Source organism: Leopardus geoffroyi, chromosome A2, assembly GCF_018350155.1.
Source record: "Leopardus geoffroyi isolate Oge1 chromosome A2, O.geoffroyi_Oge1_pat1.0, whole genome shotgun sequence".
Lineage (NCBI taxonomy): Eukaryota > Metazoa > Chordata > Mammalia > Carnivora > Felidae > Leopardus > Leopardus geoffroyi.
Genome location: NC_059331.1, coordinates 157,838,992 through 157,866,506, shown reverse-complemented (window position 1 = coordinate 157,866,506; position 27,515 = coordinate 157,838,992). Strand labels below are relative to the sequence as shown.

At 43.6% G+C, this 27,515-nt stretch overlaps 1 protein-coding gene across 8 annotated transcripts in view; it reads left to right on the top strand.

The window, feature by feature from the left end:
• TCAF2 (TRPM8 channel associated factor 2) overlaps nucleotides 1-17,119 on the top strand; it is a 28,015-nt gene extending 10,896 nt beyond the window's left edge. For 4 of the 8 annotated variants that reach the window (XM_045495979.1, XM_045495977.1, XM_045495976.1 and 1 more), the window contains 7 exons: nucleotides 5,862-6,853; nucleotides 7,155-7,252; nucleotides 8,278-8,491; nucleotides 8,796-9,035; nucleotides 9,882-10,219; nucleotides 12,558-12,806; nucleotides 16,912-17,119. In XM_045495979.1, the coding sequence (XP_045351935.1) occupies nucleotides 5,862-6,853; nucleotides 7,155-7,252; nucleotides 8,278-8,491; nucleotides 8,796-9,035; nucleotides 9,882-10,219; nucleotides 12,558-12,806; nucleotides 16,912-16,923 (2,143 nt within the window). In that variant the 3' untranslated portion in view covers nucleotides 16,924-17,119. Of the gene's footprint in view, nucleotides 1-5,861; nucleotides 6,854-7,154; nucleotides 7,253-8,277; nucleotides 8,492-8,795; nucleotides 9,036-9,881; nucleotides 10,220-12,557; nucleotides 16,836-16,911 lie in introns of those variants that run through there. The other 4 variants (XM_045495980.1, XM_045495981.1, XM_045495982.1 and 1 more) reach the window with 2 other exon arrangements.
• The last annotated feature ends 10,396 nt before the right edge of the window (nucleotides 17,120-27,515 follow it).

Genomic DNA, 27,515 nt, shown 5'->3' with positions numbered 1-27,515 from the left:
GCTCAGGTAATGATCTCACAGCTCATGAAATTAAGCCCCACGTCCGGCTCTGTGCTGACATGACAGTGCAGAGCCTGCTTGAGATTCTCTCTCTCTTCCTCCCTCTCTCTCTCAAAATAAATAAACTTTAAAGAAGTTTTTTAAAGACATTTGCAAATCCAGTTATTCAAAAAAAAAATAACACTAGTAGTTCAATGGCAAAGTTCATTTTAAGACCTGGTTTTCAAATTTCTCTTCCTACTCTGGGAAGCTCTGGACCAGACAATTTATTCTTCTTATTCAGTTTCAAGCTCAAACCCCCTTCTCAGAGGAGTCTTTCCCGATGACCCTAATGAATCTAAGACTAACCTCCCCGTGTCACTCTTCTGCATTTATGGCCTCGACATCAGTGATCACAACCTGCACACCCCCGACCTGTGCGCTGGCTGGCGCCTGTCCAGCCAGCCAGAACATTAAGCTGCACCAATGCCTTGCTCTTGCTTGTCATGTCTGCTGCTTTCTTCGCAGCGCCTGCCGTGTGAAACACAGTATAGAGTGACACATGTTTGTATACCATATAAATTAATGGATACGTAGGTGAATACACACCCAAAACCATGAAGGAGAAAGGGTGGCTAGTATGCTAGTGTTAACCCCACAGATAAGTTCATGTTAAGGAATGTTCTGCCAGGGGAGCTCAGCCAAAAACTGGGTTGAAGCTGGCTGAGAGGGTCACGTCTAAAGTCTAAGAAGACCTGATAATGTTGAGCCCAGGCCCTCAGCTCAGATTCCTGCCTCCTTTACCTGGCGTCCCCTTAGAGGTTTTTAGGGAACTTTCCTGCTGGCAAATCTTGGTCAAAGGCGCCTGAACTGACCCAGCAGGTTCGATGACTTCAAAGTCCTGCTGGAGGCCCTCGAGCGTCTTAAGGGAAATGCTCTGCCAAGGGGAGGGGCATTCTCCAAAATCCAAAACAGAAGATACTCTCAATGTCTTGTCCCCAAGGGCAAGCGCTGACTGCACACCCATGCTTATATAACTGAGAGAGACACTGAAGTTACTTTAATATGCAAAGTCAGGGGGTGCCTGGGTGGCTCAGTCTGTTAGGGGTCTGACTCTTGATCTCAGCTCAGGTCATGATCTCATGGTTTATGAGTTGGAGCCCTGCATTGGCTCTCTGCTGTCAGCAGAGAGCCCACTTTGGATTCTCTGTCCCCCTCTCTGCCCCTCCCGCACTCGCTTTCTCTCAAAAAAAAAAAAAAGAACAAAGTCAGATCCAAAGGCACTTGCTAGGGAAAACAACTCCCAGAACAATAGCTCGTGACATTTATACATGGTGTAACCTAGAAGGTCTAGAATATATTAGGAATTGCTCACGTGAAAGTAAACACATGCCAGCAGCTTATGCATCTTCTGAAGGTGTTGTGTTCTCTCATTTGATCCTCACCACAGTCCAAAGAGTTTCCAGGTAAAGACTGTATGCAATGGGGCTAGATCCCAGAACTGCCCTCTCCACCAAATCTGACCAAATGAATGAGCAATGCCAAGTAGAGAGCTGAACGGGAGGCTTCGAGGCTGGCAGGTGACTGATGTGTGGCACGGTATTTCCATCTCCTGACCCCACCCCCAACCCAGACGCAAGAAGAAAGCTACCACCACAAACCCAAGAATTATCATTAATGCCTTCTCATATTCTAGAACGAACACACTGGGGAGTATATAAAAGCACCAGAGCCACTGCAGGACTTGGTGGAGGCAGAAAGGGAAGCCGGAGCTGCCATCTTCCATGCACAGTGGTGGGTGGAACCCCTCAGGCGTGTTCCACACCTGCTCGGGTGGGGTAGGCATAGCCTTAGGTCCCCAAAAGTGCAGGGACTAGCCCCCAGCAAGGACAGCAGTAGGCCCAGGTGATTACTTTGCCGTTTGAGTCATGCCACACACCTCAGGCAACAAAGTGGAAAGCAGCCATATCCCAACCTCCGTAGAATCCAGGAAGGTGGATAGATGTGGTGGGGTGTGTATAGGCAAACGGGACCCGGAGCATATGAAGGAGAACTGAACCAAACTATTTCAGAACATGCAAGAGATCTGCAGCAGCTAATTGGGGGAACAAATCTGTACAATAACTCTATAAAAACACCGTAATACATTGGAAAGGGAAATACAGAAAAGACAGAAATTTAGTATGGAAAGATGACAGAATCAATCAGGCGTGGGAGAAAAATGCGACCCAGTGAGCAGAAGCAGATTCCCTGAGAATGTTTCAGGCTATTACAGTTCTATTTAGAACTTTCCAAAAATATATGTTAAACAAGTAACTGAAGTGAAAAGGAGGATGTCAGAGCAAAGAAAACAAATTAAGAACCAAACACCTCAGGAAAAAAGTCAATTAGGCATCATAAGGGATAGGATAGGGAAGGCCAATGTATGGTTAAGGGGACAGTGGCTCACTTCCCACTAAGCCCTCTCTTCATAGTTGTCATTATTGTGAGGTTCTTTAAGCTGCATTCAGAAAACCATTACATGGGATGCCTGGGTGGCTCAGTTGAGCGAGCACCTGACTGTTGACCTCAACTTAGGTCTCGATCTCAGGGTAAGTTCAAGCCCTGCGTTGGGCTCCACACTGAGTGTGAAGTCTACATAAAAAAAAAAAAAAAAAAAAAAAAAAAAAAGCCACTGCACGTATCACCTGTCTGCTTAGGTGTGACCTAGTGTATTACCTGAACACTATCACCTCTCACTTCCCTTCACTGTCAGCTCCGAAGGAACACACATATTTCATTTTTCATAAACGCAGTATTAGTTGCACCTTCACATCTTTTTGAAGTCTCCTTTGCACAAACTATATGCATTGATTGCCATATACCCACCTGTGGGCTTACTCCAAAGACTCAAGCAATTGAAGGAGAGTTTTCACTGTGTGGACAACATTGGCTAGAGGCAAACCACCCTGGATTTGCTTCCTGTCCCTGCCAGTTATTAGCTAAGAACCATGGAGCAAACTGCTTAACTTTTTAAGCCTCATTTGTGAAGCGAGAGTAATGTATTTCAGTTTTATCATAATGATTAAAAGAGAGAATCCATGTGTGTGGATACCTAGTATATATTAAGCCTCGTTAAGCAATAGCTACGTTCATTATTTTCCAGACTTCAATACCATTGACAGTATGCAAGATTTGAATATTGGTAAATCGATATCTGAGATCATTAATATTGCCCTCATAACACTGTCAAGCATTCTGTTGAGAATTACTTGGTATCCCATCTACTATGTTTGCTCTTCCTTCCATCTTTCCTTTGTCTTTTGAGAAACATCCCATCTTTTTACAAAACTCTTTCAAAAGGAATTCAAGCTTATTGTCAAGAACATACAGCCCACAGAGAAATATATACAGAATAATAGATTGTCTTTTATCCCACACTGCCAGGCCCTATCCCCAGAGGACGCCTCTGGACTGAGGTTGCTACTGCTCTTAAAAGCTTGATGCAGATAATCTAATTTGCTCATCTATGCATGTGCTTGTGTGCTGAAAATTGGTATGTTATTTAATGCATCATGTTTAAGAAAATCTACTTTCTTCCTTATATTCTTGCCTCAAATTGGTGGAATGCAGCATCCTAGGCTCTCTCCCCATCATCCTCAGCGTCTGGGAGATATTGCACCAGTGTTCTCTGATCAAGCGTGTTTTTTGTTCTGCTCAAATCATCTCTCTCCTCGTTTTTCTTTTTTTTAATGTAATTGACCCACTGGATGCTGACAGATCCATTACCATCCCAAATGCAATTATGAGTTCATCAAATTTTAATTTGTTTTGTGCCAAGTTTTTGCTCTCAGCATTTTGTTTTTAGGACCCTAAAAATTGATGAAAATTGTATCTTTGGTAAAGTGTAACTTTTACCCATGGAAAATATTCACTTGGTGTATTTTAACTCTTTTCTCTTTGAATTTAGTTGCATCTCATATTAATACCGGCACTTCTGCTTTCTTTTTGTTGTGGTTTTTTCCGATACAGCTTTGTTGATACACAGATTTCCTCATTTTCAGTCCTTCTGTGTCAGTTTTGAGTATGTCTTTTACAAGCAGCTTATACCTAGATATTTTTAACCTGAGCTAAGAGGCTCAGTCATTTCATATAGAAATTTAACCCATTTATATAAAATAATAATTTCAGTGTATCTCTTCCTCTTGCCTTATTTTCTGCTTTTATGCTTTCTTTGTTTCTTTCTGCATTCTTTTTTTTTTTTTGACTAAGTTTTCTCTATTCCTTAAAGTCCCGAACACATTTGTAGATTATACATTTTATTTCTATTTTTCCAGCAGTTACCTTAGCGTTTTAAATTTAATTTTTAATTGCCAGAGAAATTATATTCATACATTCTCCCTATTTGAAAACTACCAATGAGGAAAAACCCCTGTGACCATCCCTTTCAATATCAGCCCTTTCTCTCCATCCCACGATCCAAAAGTTTATTGTGGTTTTATCCAGACTTTTTTGACATATGTATTGACATATATTAACACTGTTTTATTTTTGTCTTACATAAATTGCATCCCCAAGTTATTTTGCAAATTGTTTTGCTCAGCACAATGTTCTGGACATCTGCCCATGTTAATTCACATGGGTTTACCTGTTGTTTTTAACTGATAAATAGCAAGCCATGGTATGATTAATGCCATTTTTTTATTTGTTCCTCCTTTATGCTGAAGAGAAATTAAGGAGAAGCTGTGCAAGAGGTACTTTTTTCAATAATGTTTTGCAACTTAAATGGATAAACTATTTTTTAACAACACTTGATTTTTATGATGAGACAATAAAGTTTTGTAAAGATAATTAAAATTGCCTATAATCCCACAAGCCAAGATGGTCACTGAAGATGTGATAGATGTGATAGATGTTTAGACAGATAGTTGTGATGTTTAGATTCTGCCTCTGGTTTCATGTTTTCTATTTGCTTTTTCATTTTTGGTGGTTTGTTCCAAAAATTTGGCTCATTTAGGGCACAGTATCTTGGAATCTGATTTTTAAATATTTTCCATGAAGCATTTTCCAATATTATCTTATAGTTATTTTAATTATCATATGGTATGCCATCTACAGTTAACCATAACTTATTTAACCAATGTCCCATTGTTTGACATTCACAAATCTATCTACAAATTGGTTTAAAAAAATCTTGACATACAAAAGTTTTTTTGAATTTATTACGTTTAGACCATTTCTCGATAAAAACTGACAAATACTTTCATCAGATTTGAGAATTTTTACAGTGTGTGTGTGTGTATGAATCTTTAAGTGTAGTATTAAACAATTTACTTGTGTTTCTAGCTCAGAGCTAGCAATCTGATGTTTTTACAGCTTTTTTTCTGGCAGAAAATTAGCTCTGAGAAATACAGTAGGACTACTTTCTCTAGGAATACACTATGTTTTTACTAACTTATGTATATGTTTAATTACTTAAAAAGATATGAAATTCAAGCCAGAATATTCAACAACCAGTTGACTAACATGGGAAGAATTCCTGGCAGTGTTTATTTGGAGAAGGTGGACTTTAAGATGGACAGATAAGGCCACTACGTCACTCCTCAGTATTTCATCAAATCCACTGCAATGTCGGTTATAAGATAAGCACTATTTTTGTGTCACGAAGTAAGAGTCAACACTGCCAATTAAACAGCAATATGCCGTCAGTTAGTCGTTCAACGGTGAAAAAATCTGCCTCAGATCCGATAAGGTAAATGGTATTCCATACTTGAATCCTAGCAGTTATCAGTCAGAACCAGGAGGCTGGCACGAACTGTCCCCTCTGCACCCACACCGAGAACTCCCTATCTAGGAGCTTGTTTTCGGTGCTTCTGACCCTCTGTCCCCGTGTCACCCTCCAGGTGCGGGGAGGATCTCAGGCGGGATCAGCAGCAGCTCCTGGAAGGGATCTCAGAGCTGGACATCAAGACGGGGGGAGTCCCCTCGCAGCTGCTGGTGCACGGGGCCCTGGCCTTCCCGCTGGGGTTAGACGCCTCGCTCGGCTGCTTCCTGGCAGCCGCCCGCTATGGCCGGGGCCGGGTGGTCCTTGCCGCCCACGAGGGCATGCTCTGGGCTCCCAAGATGGGGCCCTTTTTGCTCAATGCTGTGCGCTGGTTGGCCAGAGGCCAGACAGGCAAATGTGGGGTGAACACAGGGCTGAAAAACCTGTGCACCCTCCTGTCGGAGCATGGCCTGGAGTGCAGTCTGCAGTCCCATCTGACGCACGATTTGAGTGTCTACTGCTGCAAGGCCTACGGTGACAAGGAGGCCAAGCAGCTACAGGAGTTCGTGGCCGAGGGTGGGGGCTTGCTGATCGGGGGCCAGGCCTGGTGGTGGGCCTCCCGGAACCCGGGCCGCTCCACTTTGGCCGGTTTCCCTGGTAACGTCATCCTCAACCGCTTTGGCCTCAGCATCCTGGCTCAGACCCTCGATCCGGGCTGCTTCCCTGTCCCCACCCCCGAGATGCGGAGCTACCACATCCGCACGGCGCTGTGCGAATTCCAGGCCACGCTGAACCGTGGGGCTGGGAACCTGGAAAAGCGCTGGCTGGCAAAGCTGGGAGCAGACGGTGCGGCCTTCCTACAGATTCCCGCGGAGGGGGTCCCGGCTTACGCGTCCTTGCACCGGCTCCTGAGGAAGATGCTGCGTCTGTCAGGCCTCCCAGCCGTGAGCCGGGAGCACCCAGTGGCTGGTGATTCCTGTGAGGCCGCGGTGCTCTGCCTGGCCACGGAGCTGGCACGCTCTGGGACTGACTGCTCCCAGCTGGTGCGGGAGCTTGGGATGGGGACCTGCGGCTCCCTTCTGGCCCCCTCAGATCAGCCCATCACTGTGGAGATCGATGGCAGCAACCCAGGTACACAGCGAGATGCCCAGAGCAGCAGGCCCCGGGGGGGGGGGGGGGGGGGGGCGGTTTCTCGGTGTCACAGGACATTGCAGGTACTGAGCTCCAGTGGGCCAGCGTCATTCCCTATCACATACTTCAGGGAAGATGGGGTCGGGGTTCCACTGAGGGTTTGGGGGGCATGCATGCCGGAAGCATGGGTGAGCTGAGGTCTGCAGGGCAGGGGCTGTGCCTCTGGGAGGGGCCGGGAGGCTCCAGGGTGCCCCAGAGTCAGCTGGGCGGAGAACTCAGCCTTTCCTGTGGCTTTTGTCAGGCAACGGGGACTGCTGGGTGAGTACCGGGCTCTACCTCCCGCACGGACAAAGTGCAGAAGTCTCGCTGTCCGAAGCTGCAGCCTGCGCCGGTCTGAAGGTAAGACCAGAGTAGCCACTGCCAACGCCCCAAACCCCAGAGCCGCTTGGCTTTCCTCGGCTCTTGGCAGTGCTCCCAGGAGGCCAGGAGGGACCATTCTGCCCATTTCACAGGTTTCATAGACGAAGCAGATCTATTTCAGGGGGCCTGAAGGAGCAACTGGGATGCGAGAGCTACTGTCACGCGTAGAACTCACACCTAAGCCCTCGCACTTCCACGTGTGGTGATTTTACGTCCCCACAGGGATGTGAGGGGCCCCAGGAGCCCCATCACATCCTCAGAACCTCACCCACTTCGCCAACAGCACACGGCCTTTCTGTGTTTTACGTCATTAGGCTGTGCTTCATCTGGTCACTCACACAAGCAGGCCCTACAGGCAGGATTAACACTGTCCTGCCTCAACCTGAGGGTCACTTCCTGCCACAGTCAAGGGCTCTTCTGTGTCCGCCTTTCAGGAGCTCGCTTACGTTCCACCTAAAAGAAGAAACCCCAGGACTCCGGACAAAACAAACCTCAACCCGTGTGACCAGAAAGGGTGGGGGGGGGGGGGGGGGGGCCCTGGACAAGGGCGGGGGGAAGTGAGAACTAGCCCTCCCGCCTCGGGCCACATCTCACCGCCTCTGGACGGCTGGCCCCCTCTGTGCACAAAAGGCGGCCCAGGACCCCGTCTGGCTCATCCTGGCGTTGGAATCACCACATGGTGTAGGCCCTGACACGAGAGCCCGGGTCCCACCTGGTACAGAGATGCTGCAGGGCCCTGGTCCGTATCTGCCTCAGGGCTGTCGTGCCTGGTCTGTCTGGTGACACTCCATCGTTGGGCTGTTTAAACCCCCAGAAGAATGATCCCACATACCGTTCGTTCCCTATGACTGCTGAAGGACAACCTCATAGGTTTCACGGGTAGCTCACAGAAGGGGGAAGCTGGTGTTTGTCGGGTACCCGCCATCCAGCCAGCACACACAGGGCCCCCCACACTCACCACAGAGACATAGCTCCTGCTACGCATGATGGACTCACCTCCCCAGATACAGGTTGGCTGCCACACTGATAACCTGACCAAGGCCAGAAAGCTGTCCCGAGCCCCTGTGGTGACTCACCAGTGCTGCATGGACAGGACCACGCGGTCGGTCTCCTGCCTCTGGGGCGGCCTCCTCTATGTCATTGTGCCGGAGGGCAGCAAACTGGGCCCCATATCTGTCACCATCAAGAGGGCCGTGCCCGCCCCATACTACAAGCTAGGTGAGGAGACAATGCCGGGGATGCTACCAGAGTTGCAGGCCGGTTGCTAAGGGGGGCTGGGGCAGGGACTGGCACACAGAAGGGGGAAGAAGTGTTCAAGATGTAAGTAGAGGTGGGGTGGGGCTATGAAACACCCTGTGGCTGTGGAGACTTCCGGGCAGAACTAAGGGGAGGGTCTAGAGGCCCGTCTTTCACTTCATGGCACATAGACCCACATGTCCAGTTCATTGTTTCAGTGACCTCCTCCTGGAGTTCAAGGTAAGCTGGAGAAGTGGGGAGACATGCCCATGATATTTGTTCCCAGGTAAGACATCGGTGCAGGAGTGGAAGAACTGTGTCCAGGAGAGCCTGGCTCCCTGGGGAGAGCTGGCCACAGATAATATCATCCTGACGGTGCCAACGGCAGACCTCCGTACCCTGGAGGACCCCGAGCCTGCACTCCACCTCTGGGACGAGATGATGCAGGCGATAGCCCGGCTGGCAGCCCAGCCTTTCCCTCTCTGCCGTCCCGAGAGGATTGTTGCCGACGTGCAGATCTCAGCCGGTGGGTACTCCAGGGCTGTGCTCCTCCTAGTCAGCGCACACCATTTATTCCGTGTTTTGCCTTTTTTCATGTCCAGTATGTGAAAGGTATAATCTCACCAGTAAAGGAAAAAAGACCTTGATTGGGATGCAGAGATGTTCACGTGTGAAAAGGTGAACATCTACAAGGTGAGATTTCACAGGATGGCAGGAGAATCTCAGAAAAAAAAAATTGCTCCTGGGGGTTCACAGATAGTGACGAGCCATCTCTTTGTTATTTCAAGGAGAGGTTAAAATAGAAATATTGCTCCAAACAGAAGTGAGTTGGCAATGGAAAGGAGCAATTTATGTTCAGTATTGAGTGGTTTACATGAAAGAAAAATGAGGAGATCTGGTTCTGACATATTGACATTTCCTTTGGACCTCAGTTTTCTTCTCTTTAAAAAAAGGAGAAGATGACCTCTGCTGATGAGTATAAGTCTGCACGACAGTGGTTTACGTGGCAGAAGAAATGACACTGTTCTCCAACCCAGACACAGGACATGGTGTCACAGACTCACAGGATAGGAAAATCACACAAAGTGAAGCACTGAATTGTAGCAAGAATGGCTGTGTAAAGTGTATTCATATCCTTCAGGGCCACAGTGAGATGGAGGGCATAACTCTGGCGTGAGAGGCTGGGCAGGGGGCCAGGGACCGTTCAGTTTCTGACCAGGTAAAGGAAGCCATCTACTTTCCGATCAACATGGAGATTCCGGTGTTGCGGAAGGCAACCCGGATGGTGAGGGAAAGTTACCCGGCAGAGAGGAATGAAGGGAGATGGGTTTGGGTACCCCCTGCCCCTCACCTCTTGCTTCTGCGTTCCCAGGCTGGATGCACTCAGGATACCCCATCATGTGCCACGTGGAGTCAGTGCAGGAGCTCATCAATGAGGCAGGCATGAGGAGCGGGGGTCTGTGGGGACCCATCCATGAGCTGGGTCACAACCAGCAGCAACAAGAGTGGGAGTTCCCCCCACACACCACTGAGGCCACCTGCAACCTCTGGTCAGTCTATGTGCATGAGACGGTCCTGGGCATCCCCAGGGCTCGGGCCCATCCTGCGCTGAGCCCTCCAGAACGAGAGAAGAGAATTGAAACACACATAAGAAAGGGAGCCCCACTGCACGACTGGAATGTGTGGACAGCTCTGGAAACATACCTACAGGTACGGAGAAGGTCAGGGAGTTGAGAGCCACCAGAACCCTCCACCATGTAGCATCCTGGATCCCCTTCACTGCCCCCTCCAGACTGGGCACAGGTAGGGGGGGACCGGACCACATGGTGGGGCTTCCCAGGTTATATATCTCTACGATAGAGATAATGACACCTGTCCCACTCGCCTTCTGTACTTTGCGATGTTAAGTAAGAGGAAATGAAAAGTATTATGAAAAACAAAGTAAGTGGACAAAATACAGCCTACTGGTCTACTGGTCATGAGCAGAAGTTCTGAGGCATTCCTGAGACTGGAGCCAAGCACTTCCACTTACTGGTTCTGACCATGGTTGCCTAATGAGTGCTCCAGAAATGGGTGTCATTCTGTTTTTCTTTGTTTTTCCTAACCTTAGTTCTGTGAATTAAGAGAATGTTACATCCCTTCATCCATCCGTTTGTAATAACAGTGGTATGAGTCCGGGACAACTGCATTACGAGAGCTTTCTAGGAGATAACTGTTATCAAGGCTCTCTGACTTCAGTCACACCACTTGAACCTGAAATGTCTTTAGAACAAATAAAGGAATAACCAACCAACCCCACTTCCCAAGAATACCAAAGTCATGAAGCAGGTAGACTTGCTGTGAAATAAGCACAAAGCCCTGTCCCCTCCCCAACCTGCTCTGAATATTAATGTTTCAGAGTCCTCAAGGCTGTTCCCCAGATCAGATCTCTTATGCTGCCGACCACAGCCCTATATGGCAGTGGTATGGTCTGCTTTTCACAGAGGCAAATACCAGATTAAAGAAGTTCAGCAGCCTCTCCCATATCACTCGTTTAAATGATGGACCCGGAACCTAAAATCAGAAGTTAATGACACAACTCAAGCTTTGGCACTGCCTCTCAATCACTTCTCTTCCTCTTATTTTTTAAAAAAATATTTATTTATTTTGGGGAGAGTGCAAGCGGGGGAGGGGCAGAGAGACGGGGACAGAGGATCCGAAGTGGGCTCTGCACTGACAGTCTGACAGCCATGAGTCTGATGTGAGGCACAAACTCACAAACGCGAGATCATGACCTGAGCTAATGTCGTACACCGACTGAGCTACCCAGGCGCCCCTCTTCCCCTTATTTTCTAAGAGTGAATGGAGACAGCGCCACTCAATGAGATGACTTTGCACTGCCTCAGTTCTGTATTCTTATACGGCCGGTCTGAGGGTCTACATGGAGACAGACCTGAAATAGTAGCTTGCACCGAAGTGGAAGTTAAAGCCATAATTTCACCCTACCCGCCTACCCACTCACCATGGAGCCTTGAAGATCATTTTGCAGAACTTACGGAAAGATCCATCATCTTGGGGTCTGGGACTCAGTCTCAGGATGGGCAGGCACCTTCTGATTCCTCTACCTGCTCGCCACCCTTCCTCCCACTGTTACCCTGGTACAGGTGCTCCCTGCTCGTCTCTGCTCTGTGACAACAGCCTCCTTGCCTCAACCCCCTACTGTCCATCATCCACTCTACTTCCAAAATAATCTTAATACTCCACGATTAAAACTCTTAAAGTGATCTCCTCTACATACAAAGTCAAAGCCGCCTAGCAGGGTGTACAAGACCCTGCCAGCTTCAGATTTTTACCAGCTTCATCGCCCAGCTCCCGTGCCCCTCGAGTTACCCTCCGGTACTCCAAACTCCTTCCCACTATGAACACATCATGCTGCTTCAGCTTCTCGTCCCCCCGTCCCCAGGTTTCCTTCCTTCCTGTGGCTGATATGTGCTTGAACATCTTATCTACCCATCAAGTCAGGTCCCCTGTCAACATTCAGTTCTATTGCCCTCCTCTCCTGACATTATCTCCTTGATGAGCCTTTTTTTTTTTTTTTTTTTTTTTTTTTACATTTATTTACACGTCTGTCTCTCCCACTGACCCGTGACCTCTGGAAGACAGGAGATCTTAATCACTTTTGTTTAGTGCAATGCCTGGCACACTATACGTATTTAATAAATGCTGTATCTGTAATAAGTGTCTGTTGATGCATTAATTAATAGTGATGAGCAGGACTGTCAGAGGCCAGGGCAATAAGATCAGAGGGAGGTCTGAATTCAGGATGTTATCCGTTTTGGCTTTTATACCCCAGGGTCAGAATTCTCCTCCACAAAAGAGGGGTGGTCTGGGACACCCCAGGATCCCTGCACATTCTATACCTCTGTAGTCTCAGCCAAGACTACAGGAGGGAGGCTCATGAATGGTCAAGGGGAAGAAATCGCTGTAACTGAAATATACTTCTGAACATGCATGTTGCCGGTGCTTTCACAACTTGGTATCTGATTCTGTCCCTTCCTTCCCTTCTCAGCTCCAGGAAGCCTTTGGGTGGGAGCCATTCACCCAGTTATTTGCTGAGTACCAGACACTCTCTGGCACCCCCACAGACAAGGCTGGCAAGATGAATCTGTGGGTGAAGAAGTTCTCGGAAAAGGTGCAGAAGAATCTGGCTCCATTCTTTGAGGCCTGGGGCTGGCCTGTCCAGAAGGAAGTGGCCGCCGGCCTGTCCTGTCTGCCTGAGTGGCAAGAAAACCCCGTGCGGGTGTACGTGCATCCTCAGGTATAAAGGATGTGCAGCAAGGCAGTGGGGGGGTGGTGGTGGGGAGGAACGATCACTCGCCAAGGCCACCACCCATGTTTCCAGCTTAGCTTCTTGAGCCTGAGCCCCACATCCATCCCTGAGCTGTCTTCAGGAAGGCAGCTAAGGTCATAAGACAAAATGACCCCAACTTTCTCAGGAAAATGCCCTTGTTACTATTTCCCTGTTCAACAGACTTGCTTCACCACCCTCCTTCTCCAGCAGAGGACCTTTCATCTGCGCATCTTGAGGTCCTGCAGGCTCGTGGCTTCTACTTTTGACCAACAGTTCTAACGACTATGGGTTACCATAACAATCTGACATCACTCCCTCACCCCTGCCAGCCTTGAACATGACTGTAGATTTCTTATGCTTTGGGAAGTTTTCTAATAGCAAGAGAGACAGGCTGGTATAGAGAGCCCTGGACTTGTTCGGTTCTGTGGGAAATCTCTTCAACTCTCTGTGCTTCTGTATTCTCATCCATGACTTGGGGATAAACGTCCACTGTTTGATAATGGTGAACATGTTCATCCACTGCAAAATGCATACACATGCAAGGGCATTCTTCAGCTTTTGCCAGGTCCCATGGTGGCCTGGCCTGTCTATCCAGTCTTGTGTGGACAACCTGAAGACTGAATCCCACCTCAGAGTTGGCCACTTGAGGTAGGCATGCAGTCTCTGTGTAAGACTATGTAATGAGTACAGGTGTTGTTTCCAGACATGGTGATGATAGTTACTGAGATCCTAACCTGTCTTACGTCCTTTCTCCCACCTCTAGAAGGACTCGTGGGTATGACCTAACCCAAAGAGTGGTATAAATTCAAGTAAGATGGTATAAATTCAAGCTCAATGTTACAAAGCCACTTGGTCTTTTTGGTTAGTTCCATCTTCTAGTATTTTTGTTTCAACCAAAAGTAAAGTCACAGTAGTAACCCCTACCAGGTCCACCAGCCTGTTTGTTCTTAGCACAAAACAGGTGACTGACTCCTCTGGTCACCAAAGAATCAAGGCGCTCTCCGGTGATAACAACAGCTGTACTGAATGAAAAGTCTTTGTGTGTGACAGCCTTTACTCAGGAGCAGGATTACTGGATGCAGCAGACCAAATTAACCCTGAGCTTTCTAATAATGCATTCCAGCCCATCCCAACTCTTTGGCTAGGTGGAGTTCTAAATGGAGCTACATCTCCAGGATTAATGGGGTGTGGCCATTTTTCTCTAGCTTACTTTTAAACCATATTTTGTGGTTTGAATATCATTCCATGAACTGTGTTCAGAGTAGAGTAGCTCTTCCAAAGAAGAACTGACTTAGGAAATGTCTTTTTTGAATCCCATCCTCCTCCTCCCGATTCTAGGATAATTTCCTTTTATTTCACTACTATATTTTCTCAGGTGCTTTTCACATGAAAGGTGCTCAATAAACATTTGTGAGTTCAAAGAACAGTAGTGACACCCAGCTCACAATGAGCGATCAGTATGTGCAGGCATTGTGTGGGGTATTTAATGTGAGTTATCTCATGGAATTTACACAACAGCCCTTTGAAGTAGGTACTATTATTATTCCCATGTCAAAAATGAGGAGACAAATACTAAGGAATATTAAATAACTTCTGAAGTCACCCAGATAATAAGAGGAAAAGTCAGGGCTTGAGTGAAACCCCTGGCAGTGAAAAACTCCTCCATGAAAGATTTATAATTTAAACAAAAATCTACCTAGAAAATGGAAGTTCAACAAACTTCTGACTTACTTCATGTTAACTACTGAATTTTTACTAAATATCAAATTTAACCTCCAAAAAGTATTGGTACCTGATTTTCTGGTTGTCTCAGCATGTGACTAGTTAGCTTCCATATAGGTAGAGAAAGGAGTTGAACCCAGGAAATTCAACTCCAGAACTGGTATTCTTATCCATGATGTTAAGGAAGACTGCATGGATGGATAATACCAGCTTTAAGAGGCTGCCATAGAACACCAACAATGAAGCAACAGAAAGAGAAATCAAGGAATCTATCCCATTTACAATTGCACCAAAAACCATAAAATACCTAGGAATAAATCTAACCAAAGAGGTGGAAAATCTATACACTGAAAACTACAGAAAGCTTATGAAAGAAATTGAAGAAGACACAAAAAAAAAATGGAAAAAGATTCCATGCTCCTGGATAGAAAGAACAAATATTGTTAAAATGTTGATACTATCCAAAGCAATCTACATATTCAATGCAATCCCTATCAAAGTAACACCAGCATTCTTCACAGAGCTAGAACAAATAATCCTAAAATTCGTATGGAACCAGAAAAGACCCTGAATAGCCAAAGCAGTCTTACAAAAGAAAACCAAAGCAGGAGGCATCACAATCCTGGGCTTCAACCTATACTACAAAGCTGTAATCATCAAGACAGTATGGTACTGGCACAAGAACAGACACTCAGATCAATGGAACAGAATAGAGAACCCAGAAATGGACCCACAAACGTATGGCCAACTAATCTTTGACAAAGCAGGAAAGAATATCCAATGGAATAAAGACAGTCTCTTCAGCAAGTGGTGCTGGGAAAACTGGACAGTGACATGCAGAAGAACGAACCTGGACCACTTCCTTACACCACACACAAAAATAAACTCAAAATGGATGAAAGACCTCAATGTAAGACAGGAAGCCATCAAAATCCTTGAGGAGAAAACAGGCAACAACATCTTTGACCTCAGCCACAGCAACTTCCTACTCAACACGTCTCCGGGGGCAAGGGAAACAAAACCAAAAATGAACTACTGGGACCTCATCAAAATAAAAAGCAAAGGAAACAATCAGCAAAACTAAAAGGCAACCAACGGAATGGGAGAAGATATTCGCAAATAACATATCAGATAAAGGGTTAGTATCCAAAATCTATAAAGAACTTACCAACTCAACACCCAAAAAACTAATCCAGTAAAGAAATGGGTAAAAGACATGAATACCTTTCCAAAGAAGACATCCAGGTGGCTAACAGACACATGAAAAAATGCTCAACATCACTCATCATCAGGGAAATACAAACCAAAACCACAATGAGATACCACCTCACACCCATAAAAATGGCTAACATTAACAACTCAGGCAACAACAGATGTTGGTGAGGATGCAGAGAAAGAGGATCTCTTTTGTACTGCTAGTGGGAATGCAAGCTGGTGCAGCCACTCTGGAAAACAGTATGCAGGTTCCTCAAAAAACTAACAACAGAACTACCCTACGACCCAGCAATTGCACTACTAGGCATTTACCCATGGGATGCAGGTGTGCTGTTTCGAAGGGACACATGCACCCCCAAGTTTATAGCACCATTGTCAACAATAGCCAAAGTATGGCAAGAGCCCAAATGTCCATCGGTGGATGGATGGATAAAGAAGATGTGGTATATATATGTACAACGGAGTATTACTCAGCAATCAAAAAGAATGAAATCTTGCCATTTGCAACTACGTGGATGGAACTGGAGGGTATTATGCTAAGTGAAATTAGTCAGAGAAAGACAAAAATCATATGACTTCACTCATATGAGGACTTTAAGAGACAAAAGAGATGAACATAAGGGAAGGGAAACAAAAATAATATAAAAACAGGGAGAGGGACAAAACCGAAGAGACTCATAAATATGGAGAACAAACAGGGTTACTGGAGGGGTTGTAGGAGGGGGGATGAGCTAAATGGGTGAGGGGCAATAAGGAATCTACTCCTGAAATCACTGTTGCACTATATGCTAACCAATTTGGATGTTAATTTAAAAAAATAAATAAAATTAAAAAAAAAAAAGAGGTTGCCATAGAGACAAAGACAAACCCTGACTCTTCCCCCACACACTCTGTAGTGGAAATTGGAGCCCTTCTCTCTTACAAATGGCTCTGCTGGTTGTTTCTGAGTTCAAAATTAATTGTAACTGTTACAATGTCAGGGTATTCTGTATCCAAGTACATTTGCTCACAAGGATGTCAGTGTAGGTCTCAACATCAATAAATGCTGTCTTCCAGGAACTGTTATAAGTGCTTTTATTTTTTATGTTCACAACAGTCCTACGGAGTAAGTACTCTTACTACTTCCATTTTGCAGAGAAGGAAGTAGAAACACAGAGCTAAGTGGTAAAGCCCAAGTTGGACTGCCGAGCCCAAACCTTCAGCCAACATACCACGTGCTTCCTGGGTCTGCCACAACCTCCAGCTCCTCTTGCATGAAACTTGCATGTATCGGGGCGCCTGCGTGGCTCAGGTGGTTAAGCGTCTGACTTTAGGCCAGGTTATGATCTCACAGTTTGTGAGTTCAAGCCCTGCATCAGGTTCTGTGCTGCCAGCTCAGAGCCTGGAGCCTTCTGTGCCTCCCTCTCTCTGACCCTCTGCCATTCATGCTCTCTCTCTCTCTGTCAAAAATAAATAAACGTTAAAAAAAACTTGCATGTGTAGTTATTATTGAACCAAAAATGACCAGATCAAAACTGCTAAAACCAAAAAACGTTATTTCTAGTTACTCAAAAGAAACTACTTAATGATAAGGGTCATTCATCTAAGGTACACATCCTTTAATACCATGACCCTGGCCTATCTAGTCTGGAGGATTTTAAAGATCTGATGCTTTAAAGTAACAGCCTGGTGGAGTCCTAGAAGCTGGTCTGAAACACAGGACTTGTATCCACATGTCCTTTGCTCATTCTTAAGGGTACCCCAACTTCCATTCTTCATGTCTCAGAGCATGGGACAAGGAACCACATGTGTTCTTATAGCCTGTTAGATCCAATATCTGAAATACCCAAATTCCTAGAATACTGGACAAATCTCAAAGGAAAGACATCACCCTAGGGCAATTTAGGGAAGTAGTAAAGGCTGCTTTACAGTTTTTGAGGTGATAAAAAGGACTCTACCTATATCTTCTTCCCTTAGCACTAGACAGCCACTGACTTATTAGGATGGACAATGAATTTCAAAACGATTAAAGCACTAATGGTTGGTCACACTGAACAGAACAATAAAATCTCCTACTTCTCTAGCAAATACTGTTAAAATGAAATAACAAGCCCTGCTAAAGGAAATTAAAGTAATGTCTACCTTGAGTGAACTTAGGCATTGGAGATGCTGGGGCCACCTATGTTGTTCTTTGTCTCCTCCTTGTGGCCACTCAGAAACATTACAACTCCTTGCTATCAACAGTATTGTTCCCATAGTGGCAAACTCAGACCGTGCCTTCATTTTAGTTTACGAGTTTATCCATGTGACTCTTCCCATAAAATTGCTAGTCAAATGCTCTTCACTTCTTTTTTTCTAATTTTTTTTAACATTTATTCATCTTTGAGAGACAGAGACAGAGCATGAGCAGGGAAGGAGCAGAGAAAGGGAGACACAGAATCCCAAGCAGGCTCCAGGCTCTGAGCTGTCAAGCACAGAGCCCGACACGGGGCTTGAATTCATGAACTACGAGATCATGACCTGAGCCGAAGCCGGATGCTCAACCAACTGAGCCACCCAGGCCCCCCAGTATGGTCTTCACTTCTTAAAAAATATTCTAAGTGAATTTTTTAAAGCAAAGAAATATGACTTTTAGAAGAGGACAAATACACAAATTCCCTGAAGGGGTAATTTAAACCTACCAACCAAATCTTTCTTTAAGGTCTCAAAGAGCTTGTCTTTATTACAAAGGCAAACATCTCACCAAAGACACTGTGGCTTTTGATCTTTCACTAGAGATACACAGAAGAGGCCAAGTTTCACTTGTACTATCCATGAACAATCTCCCAAATCAATTTGCTCTACTCAAATAGAAACAAATTCATCTACTGTTTACCTAATAATATTGTTAATGTGGATTTAGAATCTTGGCATACAATAGAATCACTGCCTTTATTAATTACACATGTGAAATTTTAGTTGATACCTCTTATTAAGTGTGTAATTTTCACTTGGTTTATACCACATGAACTATGCACTTGGTGTAAGAAAAAAAAATCTACTCACAGAAGGACATCAAGTGTTACAAACTACTTATCGAAAATTGAGTAATGATAGGATACCAGCCATGAGATGGTTAAGGCTAGTAAGAGCTCTGCCCAAAATAAAAACGTAAAAAGCATATTAGGAAATAAAATAAAATTCAATTTATCAGGGATTTCACCCATACCTGTGTCAATGATCACCTTACCAAATGGGACCCATGATCAGGGAATTGTGACTACCCTGAAGACCAGTATCTCAGACCTCAGGGGTCTTTTCTCCTTTTGGATCTCTGTTCTCAAACTTCCTGTCAAGGACTCTGGCCCTGCTGCAGGACTAGAAAATGAGGGCTCTGAAATCAGCAACTATGTCAGGCCCCAAGATCTTGAAAGACTGCAGAATTAAATACACACAGAGAATTTCTGCATCATCTCCAATAACCTGGCTGTGGTCAAACCCTGGGGCATTGGACAACTGGTATACTGGATCCAAAGTAATAGAGAACAAACCAATCTGAAACCAGTTGGCCAAATATACAGATAAGAGTAAAATTTCAGAGGCACCTGGGTGACTCAGTCGGTTAAATGTACAACTTTAGCTCAGGTCATGAACCTCACAGTTCGTGAGTTCAAGCCCCGCATCAGGCTCTGTGCTGACAGCTCAGAGCCTAGAGCCTGCTTCGGATTCTGTATCTTCCTCTCTCTCTCTGCCCCTCCCCTCACTCACTCTTTCTCTCTCTCTTACTCTCTCTCAAAAATAAATAAAAACATTAAAAAATTTTTTTTGAAGAGTAAAGTTTTAGTCTCACATGTTTATGCCAACTAAATGTGTGTGTGTGTGTGTGTGTGTGTGTGTGTGTGTGTTGTGTGTGTCCACATAGTATTTAAGACTCTAAGCAGAATTATGCAGTGGTTACCTTAATTAGAGTGGGTGTTCTATTGGGACCTCAAGCTACTCCTATAGTAGCAGGAAACTGGTTTATGAATGTGATACATGGTTGCCCTTAAAAGGATTTAAGCTAATGTATCCCTTTAATTATATCCACATCCTATATTCAGCTGTAAAAAGACAAAAGAAAAACAGATATTGTTGAGGGATATTCTACCCTATTTTTCTTTGCCTTTACTTGAAGCAAGACTCCTTGGTGTAGGCAGTTCTCAGTTGAACATAATAAGTGATTTAAATTAACATGACTAGGGTATTATGATTTTCTATCAAAAATATTCCATCCTCTTGGACCCCTCCAGAAATAAGGAGATTCTGCGGTAGGTGTTGGAACACTGTCTTAAAGTTTTTAAAGATCAAATTAAAAGGTAACATGGAAATTATCTGAATCTGTGCAAAGGCCAGACAATCTGAAGGAAGAAGCAGTAAGTTACAACTCAGAAACAGGCAGAACTTTGAACTTTACTGGCCATAACTCATTTCTTAAAACATAGACTTTAAAACTGGGGGTTGAGGAGTATTTTTAAGAACACTGTTGGAGGGGACCAAGATGGCAGAAAAGCATAGAAATTTTTTGTGTCTCTCATCCCTGAAATGCAGCTAGATCAACATCAAACCAACCTGCACACCTAGAAAATTGATCTGAGGATTAACTCAACAATCTGCATGACTTGAACCACAGAACTCATACGTGATGCAGAGAGGTGAACTTGGGGAGAGAGAAGCCAGGGAAGGTAGGGAGCTGTTTTTGCTTTCAGAGAGAGAACAGAGACAGAGGGGAGAGTACAGGAAATGCACCGCCCCTGAAAGCAGCTGGAGAGAAAGAGAAAGACTGGAAGCACCCATAAGGGAATTAAAAAGAAAGGGAGAAAAGAGAAAGGAGAGGGTCTGGATACCCTCAAGACTCTATGTAAACAGAGGAGTGCAGAGTCTGAGACTCTGCACCTTGATACCTGGTGGAGCTGTGGTAAGAAGGGCAAATCCCTAGGAGCAGACAGCGAGGTCTGAGGGGTCCTTGGGCCACACGGGGAGAGGCAGTTCTCTTGCTGAGAGGACATTTGGTAGAGGCTGTGCAGCCTCCCCACAGGCAAAGGTCCCAGTGGACCCAGGGAACAGCCACACTTGCTGGTGTTGGAACAAGGACGTTAAGAGACAAGAACAAGGTGCCAGATGTGTGCTGTGATTTACCATAATCCTTGAAACGCTGCTGCTACACAATCACACAGACTTTTTCTGGGGTGGGCTGGCCCCCAGCTACAGTCTCTGAGCGTCTGCATCGGAGTGGTCACATAAGCATTCCTGGAAGTGGACTAGTACCCAGCCATTGCTTGGTGAAACTCCACCCCCAGAGGGGTGGAGTGGGTCAAAGGGGCAGGGCCCTCAGAAGCGAGGGGTTTGCAACACAGCCCCATCTGAGATAAAACTCGGGAGGGAGGTGCCACCTGGCAGGCTGATGTCTTGGTAGCAGACAGGGTAGAAGTGGGGAGTGGGTGGAGGCCAAAGACAATGGAGGGGTGCTTGACTGCCGGTTGGCAAAAACACAAAGTTCTGATACCAGAGACTGGGTAGCTGGGTGATGCCATTTTCCCCTCTCCTGCGCGTGCACGTACACATACCACAACAATCCACCCCAGGTAAGTTAACCAGTGCCATCTAGTAGAGAATGGAGTTGTTACACCAAGCCCCATCCAACTGTGTCAACCATGCTCTAGAAGAACATAAGTCTCTCCACCTGCTTAGTTTATGGAGTATAAAGTGCTTCATAGTTTGACTGCTAGGGGAAACTGGATGTAATTTCCATCGTATTCCATTCTGTTCACTGGTCCATCTATTCATTTTTTCTTTTTCTTTTCTTATTCTTGAATACAGAAAGAGAAATTTTTTATTTTTATTTTTGTTTCTATAAGAAAGATTTTTCCTTAATTTTTTTCTACTATATTTTTTACTTTTTTGTAACTTTTTTACTCTATTTCACTTTAATCATTTCATTTTATTCTATTTTATTGTATTCACTTTTTTAAAATTTTCAAACATTTTCCTTTTTTTATCCTTTTCTTTTATTTCCCTTTTCCCTCTATTCTACCAAGCTTCCTTCAACAACCAGATCAAAACAAACCTAGGATCTAGCATCCTTTATCTGATTTTTTGTGTTTTTGATTTTTATTTTTTTATCAATTATTTTTCTTCCTTGAAAATGATGAAACAAAGGAATTCACACCAAAAGAAAGGACAGAAAGAATTGACAGTCAGGGACTTAACACAGATATAAGCAAGATGTATGAACAAGAATTTAGAATCATGATAATAAGAATACTAGCAGGGGTGGAAAAAAAGCATAGAATCCCTTTCTGCGAAGGCAAAAGAAATAAAATCTAGTCAAGACAAAATTAAAAATGCTATAACTGAGATGCAATCTTGAATGGATGCCACAGCAGAAAGGATGGATGAAGCAGAGAAGTGAATCAGTGATATAGAGGGCAAATTATGGAGAGTCATGTAGCAGGAAAAAAAAGAGGTAAACTAAGGCAAAAGAGCACTATATAAGAATTAGAGAGCTCAGTGACCCATGAAAAAGGAATAACAACCGAATCATACACTTCCCAGAAGATGAAGAGAGAGAAAAAGGGGTAGAAGGTTTCTGTGAGCAAATCATAGTGAAAAACTTTCCTAACCTGGGGAAAGACACAAACATCAAAATCCAGGAAGCACATGGGGCGCCTGGGTGGCGCAGTCGGTTAAGCGTCCGACTTCAGCCAGGTCACGATCTCTCGGTCCGTGAGTTCGAGCCCCGCGTCGGGCTCTGGGCTGATGGCTCGGAGCCTGGAGCCTGTTTCCGATTCTGTGTCTCCCTCTCTCTCTGCCCCTCCCCCGTTCATGCTCTGTCTCTCTCTGTCCCAAAAAATAAACAAACGTTGAAAAAAAAAAAAAATTTAAAATCCAGGAAGCACAGAGAACTCCCATAGATTCAACAAAAACCAACTATCAACAAGGCATATCATAGTTCAATTCACAAAATATACAGACAAGGAAAGAATCATGAAAGCAACAAGGGAAAAAAGCCCTTAATCTATAAGGGAAGACGGATCAGGTTCACAGTAGACCAATACACAGAAACTTGGCAGGCCAGAAAGGAGTGGCAGGATATATTCAATGTGCTGAATCGGAAAAATATGCAGCCAAGAATTCTTTATCCAGCAAGGTTGTCATTCAAAATAGAAGGACAGATAAACAGTATCCCAGACAAACAAAAACTAAAGGAGTTTGTGACCACTAAACCAGCCCTGCAAGAAATTTTAAGGGGGACACGCTGAGGGGAGAAAAGATGAAACAAAACAAAAAAGACCAAAATCAACAAAGACTAGAAAGGACCAGAGAACACCACCAGAAACTCCAACTCTACTGGCAACACAATGGCAATAAATTCTTCTTTCAGTACTCACTCTAAAGGTCAATGGACTAAAGGCTCTAATTAAAAGGCACGGGGTAACAGAATGGATATGAAAACAATATCCATCCGCATGCTGTTTACAAAAGATCCATTTTAGACCTAAAGACACCTTCAGATTGAAAGTAAAGGGATGGAGAACTATGTATCATGCTAATGGATGTCAAAAGAAAGCCAGAGTAGCCATACTTGTATCAGACAATCTAGATTTTAAAATAAAGATAGTAACAAGAGATAAAGAAGGGCATTATACCATAATTAAGGGGTTTATCCACCAAGAGGACCTAACAATTGTAAACATCCATATGGAAGCACCCAAATATATAAATCAATTAATCACAAACATATAGAAACTCACTGATAATACCATAATAGTAGGAGCCTTCAACACCCCACTTACAGCAATGGACAGATCATCTAAACAGAAAATCAACAAGGAAACCATGGCTTTGAATGACACACTGAACCAGATGGACTTAACAGATATATTCAGAACATTTCATACCAAAACATCATAATACACATTCTTCTCAAGTGCACATGGAACATTCTCCAGAACAGATCACATACTGGGACACAAATCAGCCCTCAACAAGTACAAAAAGATAGAGATCATACCATGCATATTTTCAAACCACAATGCTATGAAACTCGAAATCAACCACAAGAAAAAATTTGGAAAGACAACAAATACTTGGAGACTAAAGAACATCTTACTAAAGAATGAATGGGTAAACCAAGAAATTAAAGAGGAAATTAAAAATTACATGGAAGCCAATGAAAATGATAACACCACAGCAAAACACCTCTGGGACAGGGCAAAGGTGGTCAAAAGAGGGAAGTATATAGCAATCCAGGGTTTCCTAAAGAAGGAAGAAAGGTCTCTGATACACAACCTAACCTCACACCTTAAATAGCTGGAAAAAGAACAGCAAATAAAACCCACACCAGAAGACAGGAAATAATAAAGATTAGAGTAGAAATCAATAATACCAAAATCAAAAAACAGTAGAACAGATCAATGAAACCAGCAGCTGGTTCTTTGAAATAATTAACAAAATTGATAAACCCCTAGCCAGTTTGAGCAAAAAGAAAAAGGAAAGGACCCAAATAAACAAAATCAAGAATGAAAGAGGAGAGATCACAACCAATACTGCAGAAACACAAACAATAATAACAGAATACTATGAGCAATTATATGCAAATAAAATGGGCAATCTGGAAGAAAGGGACAAATTCCCAGAAACAGATTAACTACCAAAACTGAAACAAGAAGAAATCGAAAATTTGAACAGACCCATAACCAGTAAGAAAATCAAATTAGAAATCAAAACTCTCCCAAAAAACAAGAGTTCAGGGCCAGATGGCTTTGCAGGGGAATTCTATCAAACATTTAAAGAAGAGTTAACACCAATTCTTTTGAAGCTATTCCAAAAAATATAAATGGAAGGAAAACTTCCAAACTCACTTACAAAGCCAGAATTACCTTGATTCCAAAACCAAAGACCCCACTAAAAAGGAGTTTCCCTAATGAACATGGACGCAAAAATCCTCAACAAGATACTAGTCAACCAGATCCAACAATACATTAAAAAAATTATTCACCACGACCAAGCAGGATTTATACCTGGGACGCAGGGCTGCTTCAATATCTGAAAATAATCAATGTGATACATCACAGCAATAAAAGAAAGGACAAGAACCACATGATCCTCTCAATAGATGCAGAGAAAGCAGTTGACAAAATGCAGCATCCTTTCTTGATAAAAGCCCTCAAGAAAGTAGGGGTAGAAGGATCATACCTCAAGATCATAAAAGCTATAATTGAAATACCCACCACTAATATCATCCTCAATGGGGAAAAACTGAGAGCTTTCCCCCTAAGGTCAGTCTATCCAGTTATTCAACATAGTATGGAAGTCCTAGCCTCAGCAATCAGCCAACACAAAGGAATAAAAGGCATCCATATCAGTAAGAAGGAAGTCAAACTTACACTCTTTGCAGATGACATGATACTCTATACGGAAAACCCAAAAGATTCCACCAAAAAACTGTTAGAACTGATCCATGAATTCAACGAAGTTGCAGGATATCAAATCAAAGCACACAAATCGGTAGATTTCTATCCACCAATAATGAAGCAACAGAAAGAGAAATCAAGAATTGATCCCACTTACAACTGCATCAAAACCCACAAAATACCTAGGAATAAACCTAACCAAAGAGGTGAAAAATCTATATACTGAAAACTATAGAAAGCTTATCAAAGAAATCAAAGAAGACACAAAGAAATGAAAAACCATTCTGTGTTCCTGGATAGGAAGAACAAATATTGTTAAAATGTCAATACTACCCAAACCAATCTGCATATTCAATGCAATCCCTATCAAAATAACACCAGCATTCTTCACAGAGCTAGAACAAACAATCCTAAAATTTGTATGGAACCAGAAAAGACCCCAAATAGCCAAAACAATCCTGAAAAAGAACACGAAGCCTGGAGGCATCACAATCCCGGACTTCAAGATGTATTACACAGATATAATCATCAAGACAGTATGGTACTGCCACAAGAACAGACACATAGAGATGATTGTAACTGAAAAGAGAACCCAGAAGTGAACCCACAAACATATGACCAACTAATCTTTGACAAAGCAGGAAAGAATATCCAATGGAATAAAGACAGTCTCTTCAGCAAGTGGTGCTGGGAAAACTGGACAGTGACATGCAGAAGAATGAACCTGGGTCACTTTCTTACACCACACACAAAAATAAACTCAAAATGGATGAAAGACCTCAATGTAAGACAGGAAGCCATCAAAATCCTCGAGGAGAAAACAGGCAACAACCTCTTTGACCTCAGCCACAGCAACTTCCTACTCAACACGTCTCCAGGGGCAAGGGAAACAAAAGCAAAAATGAACTACTGGGACCTCATCAAAATAAAAAGCAAAGGAAACAATCAGCAAAACTAAAAGGCAGCCAACGGAATGGGAGAAGATATTCGCAAATGACGTATCAGATAAAGGGTTAGTATCCAAAATCTATAAAGAACTTACCAACTCAACACCCAAAAAACAAATAATCCAGTAAAGAAATGGGCAAAAGACATGAATACCTTTCCAAAGAAGACATCCAGGTGGCTAACAGACACATGAAAAAATGCTCAACATCACTCATCATCAGGGAAATACAAACCAAAACCACAATGAGATACCACCTCACACCTATCAAAATGGCTAACATTAACAACTCAGGCAACAACAGATGTTGGCAAGGATGTGGAGAAAGAGGATCTCTTTTGCATTGTTGGTGGGAATGCAAGCTGGTGCAGCCACTCTGGAAAACAGTATGGAGGTTCCTCAAAAAACTAAAAATAGAACTACCCTACAACCCAGCAACTGCAGTACTAAGTATTTATCCAAGAGATACAGGCATGCTGTTTTGAAGGAGCACACGCACCCCAATGTTTATAGCAGTGCTATCAACAATAGCCAAAGTATGGAAAGAGCCCAAATGTCCATCAACGGATGAATGGATAAAGAACATGTGGTATGTGTGTGTGTGTGTGTGTATATGTGTGTGTGTATACACATATATACATACACACACACACACACACACACACACACACACACACACAATGGAGTATTACTCGGAAATCAAAAGGAATTAAATCTTGCCATTTGCAACAACGTGGATTGAACTGGAGGGTATTATGCCAAGCAAAATTAGTCAGAGAAAGACAAGTATCATATGACTTCACTCATATGTGGAATTTAAGATACAAAACAGATGAACATAAAGGAAGGGAAGCAAAAATAATATAAAAACAGGGAGGGGAACAAAACGTAAGAGACTTAAATACAGAGAACAAACTGAGGGTTGCTGGAGGAGTTTTGGATGGGGGATGAGCTAAATGGGCAAGGGGGAATAAGGAAGACACTTTTTGGAATTAGCACTGGGTGTTATATGTAGGGGATGAATCACTGGATTCTACTTCTGAAATCATCATTGCACTATATGCTAACTAACTTGAATGTGAATTAAAAAAATAAATTTAAAAAAGTAAAAATAAATAAAATATGCACAACTCAACCTTACTAGATAAAAACAAGTTGTAGACAACAGCAAGTTAAATTTGGACCACTTTGAATATATGAGGAGATTCCATTGCTCCAGATACTGTGGGCACTTAATATCATTGGCTTTTTTTTTCTTCCTTTTGGCCAAAATGATGGGTGCAGAATAGTATATTATTGTGGTTTTAATTTATGCTGTACTGATTACTAATGAGGTTAGGTAGCTTTGCATATATTAACTTGACATTTAGATTTTGTTTTATT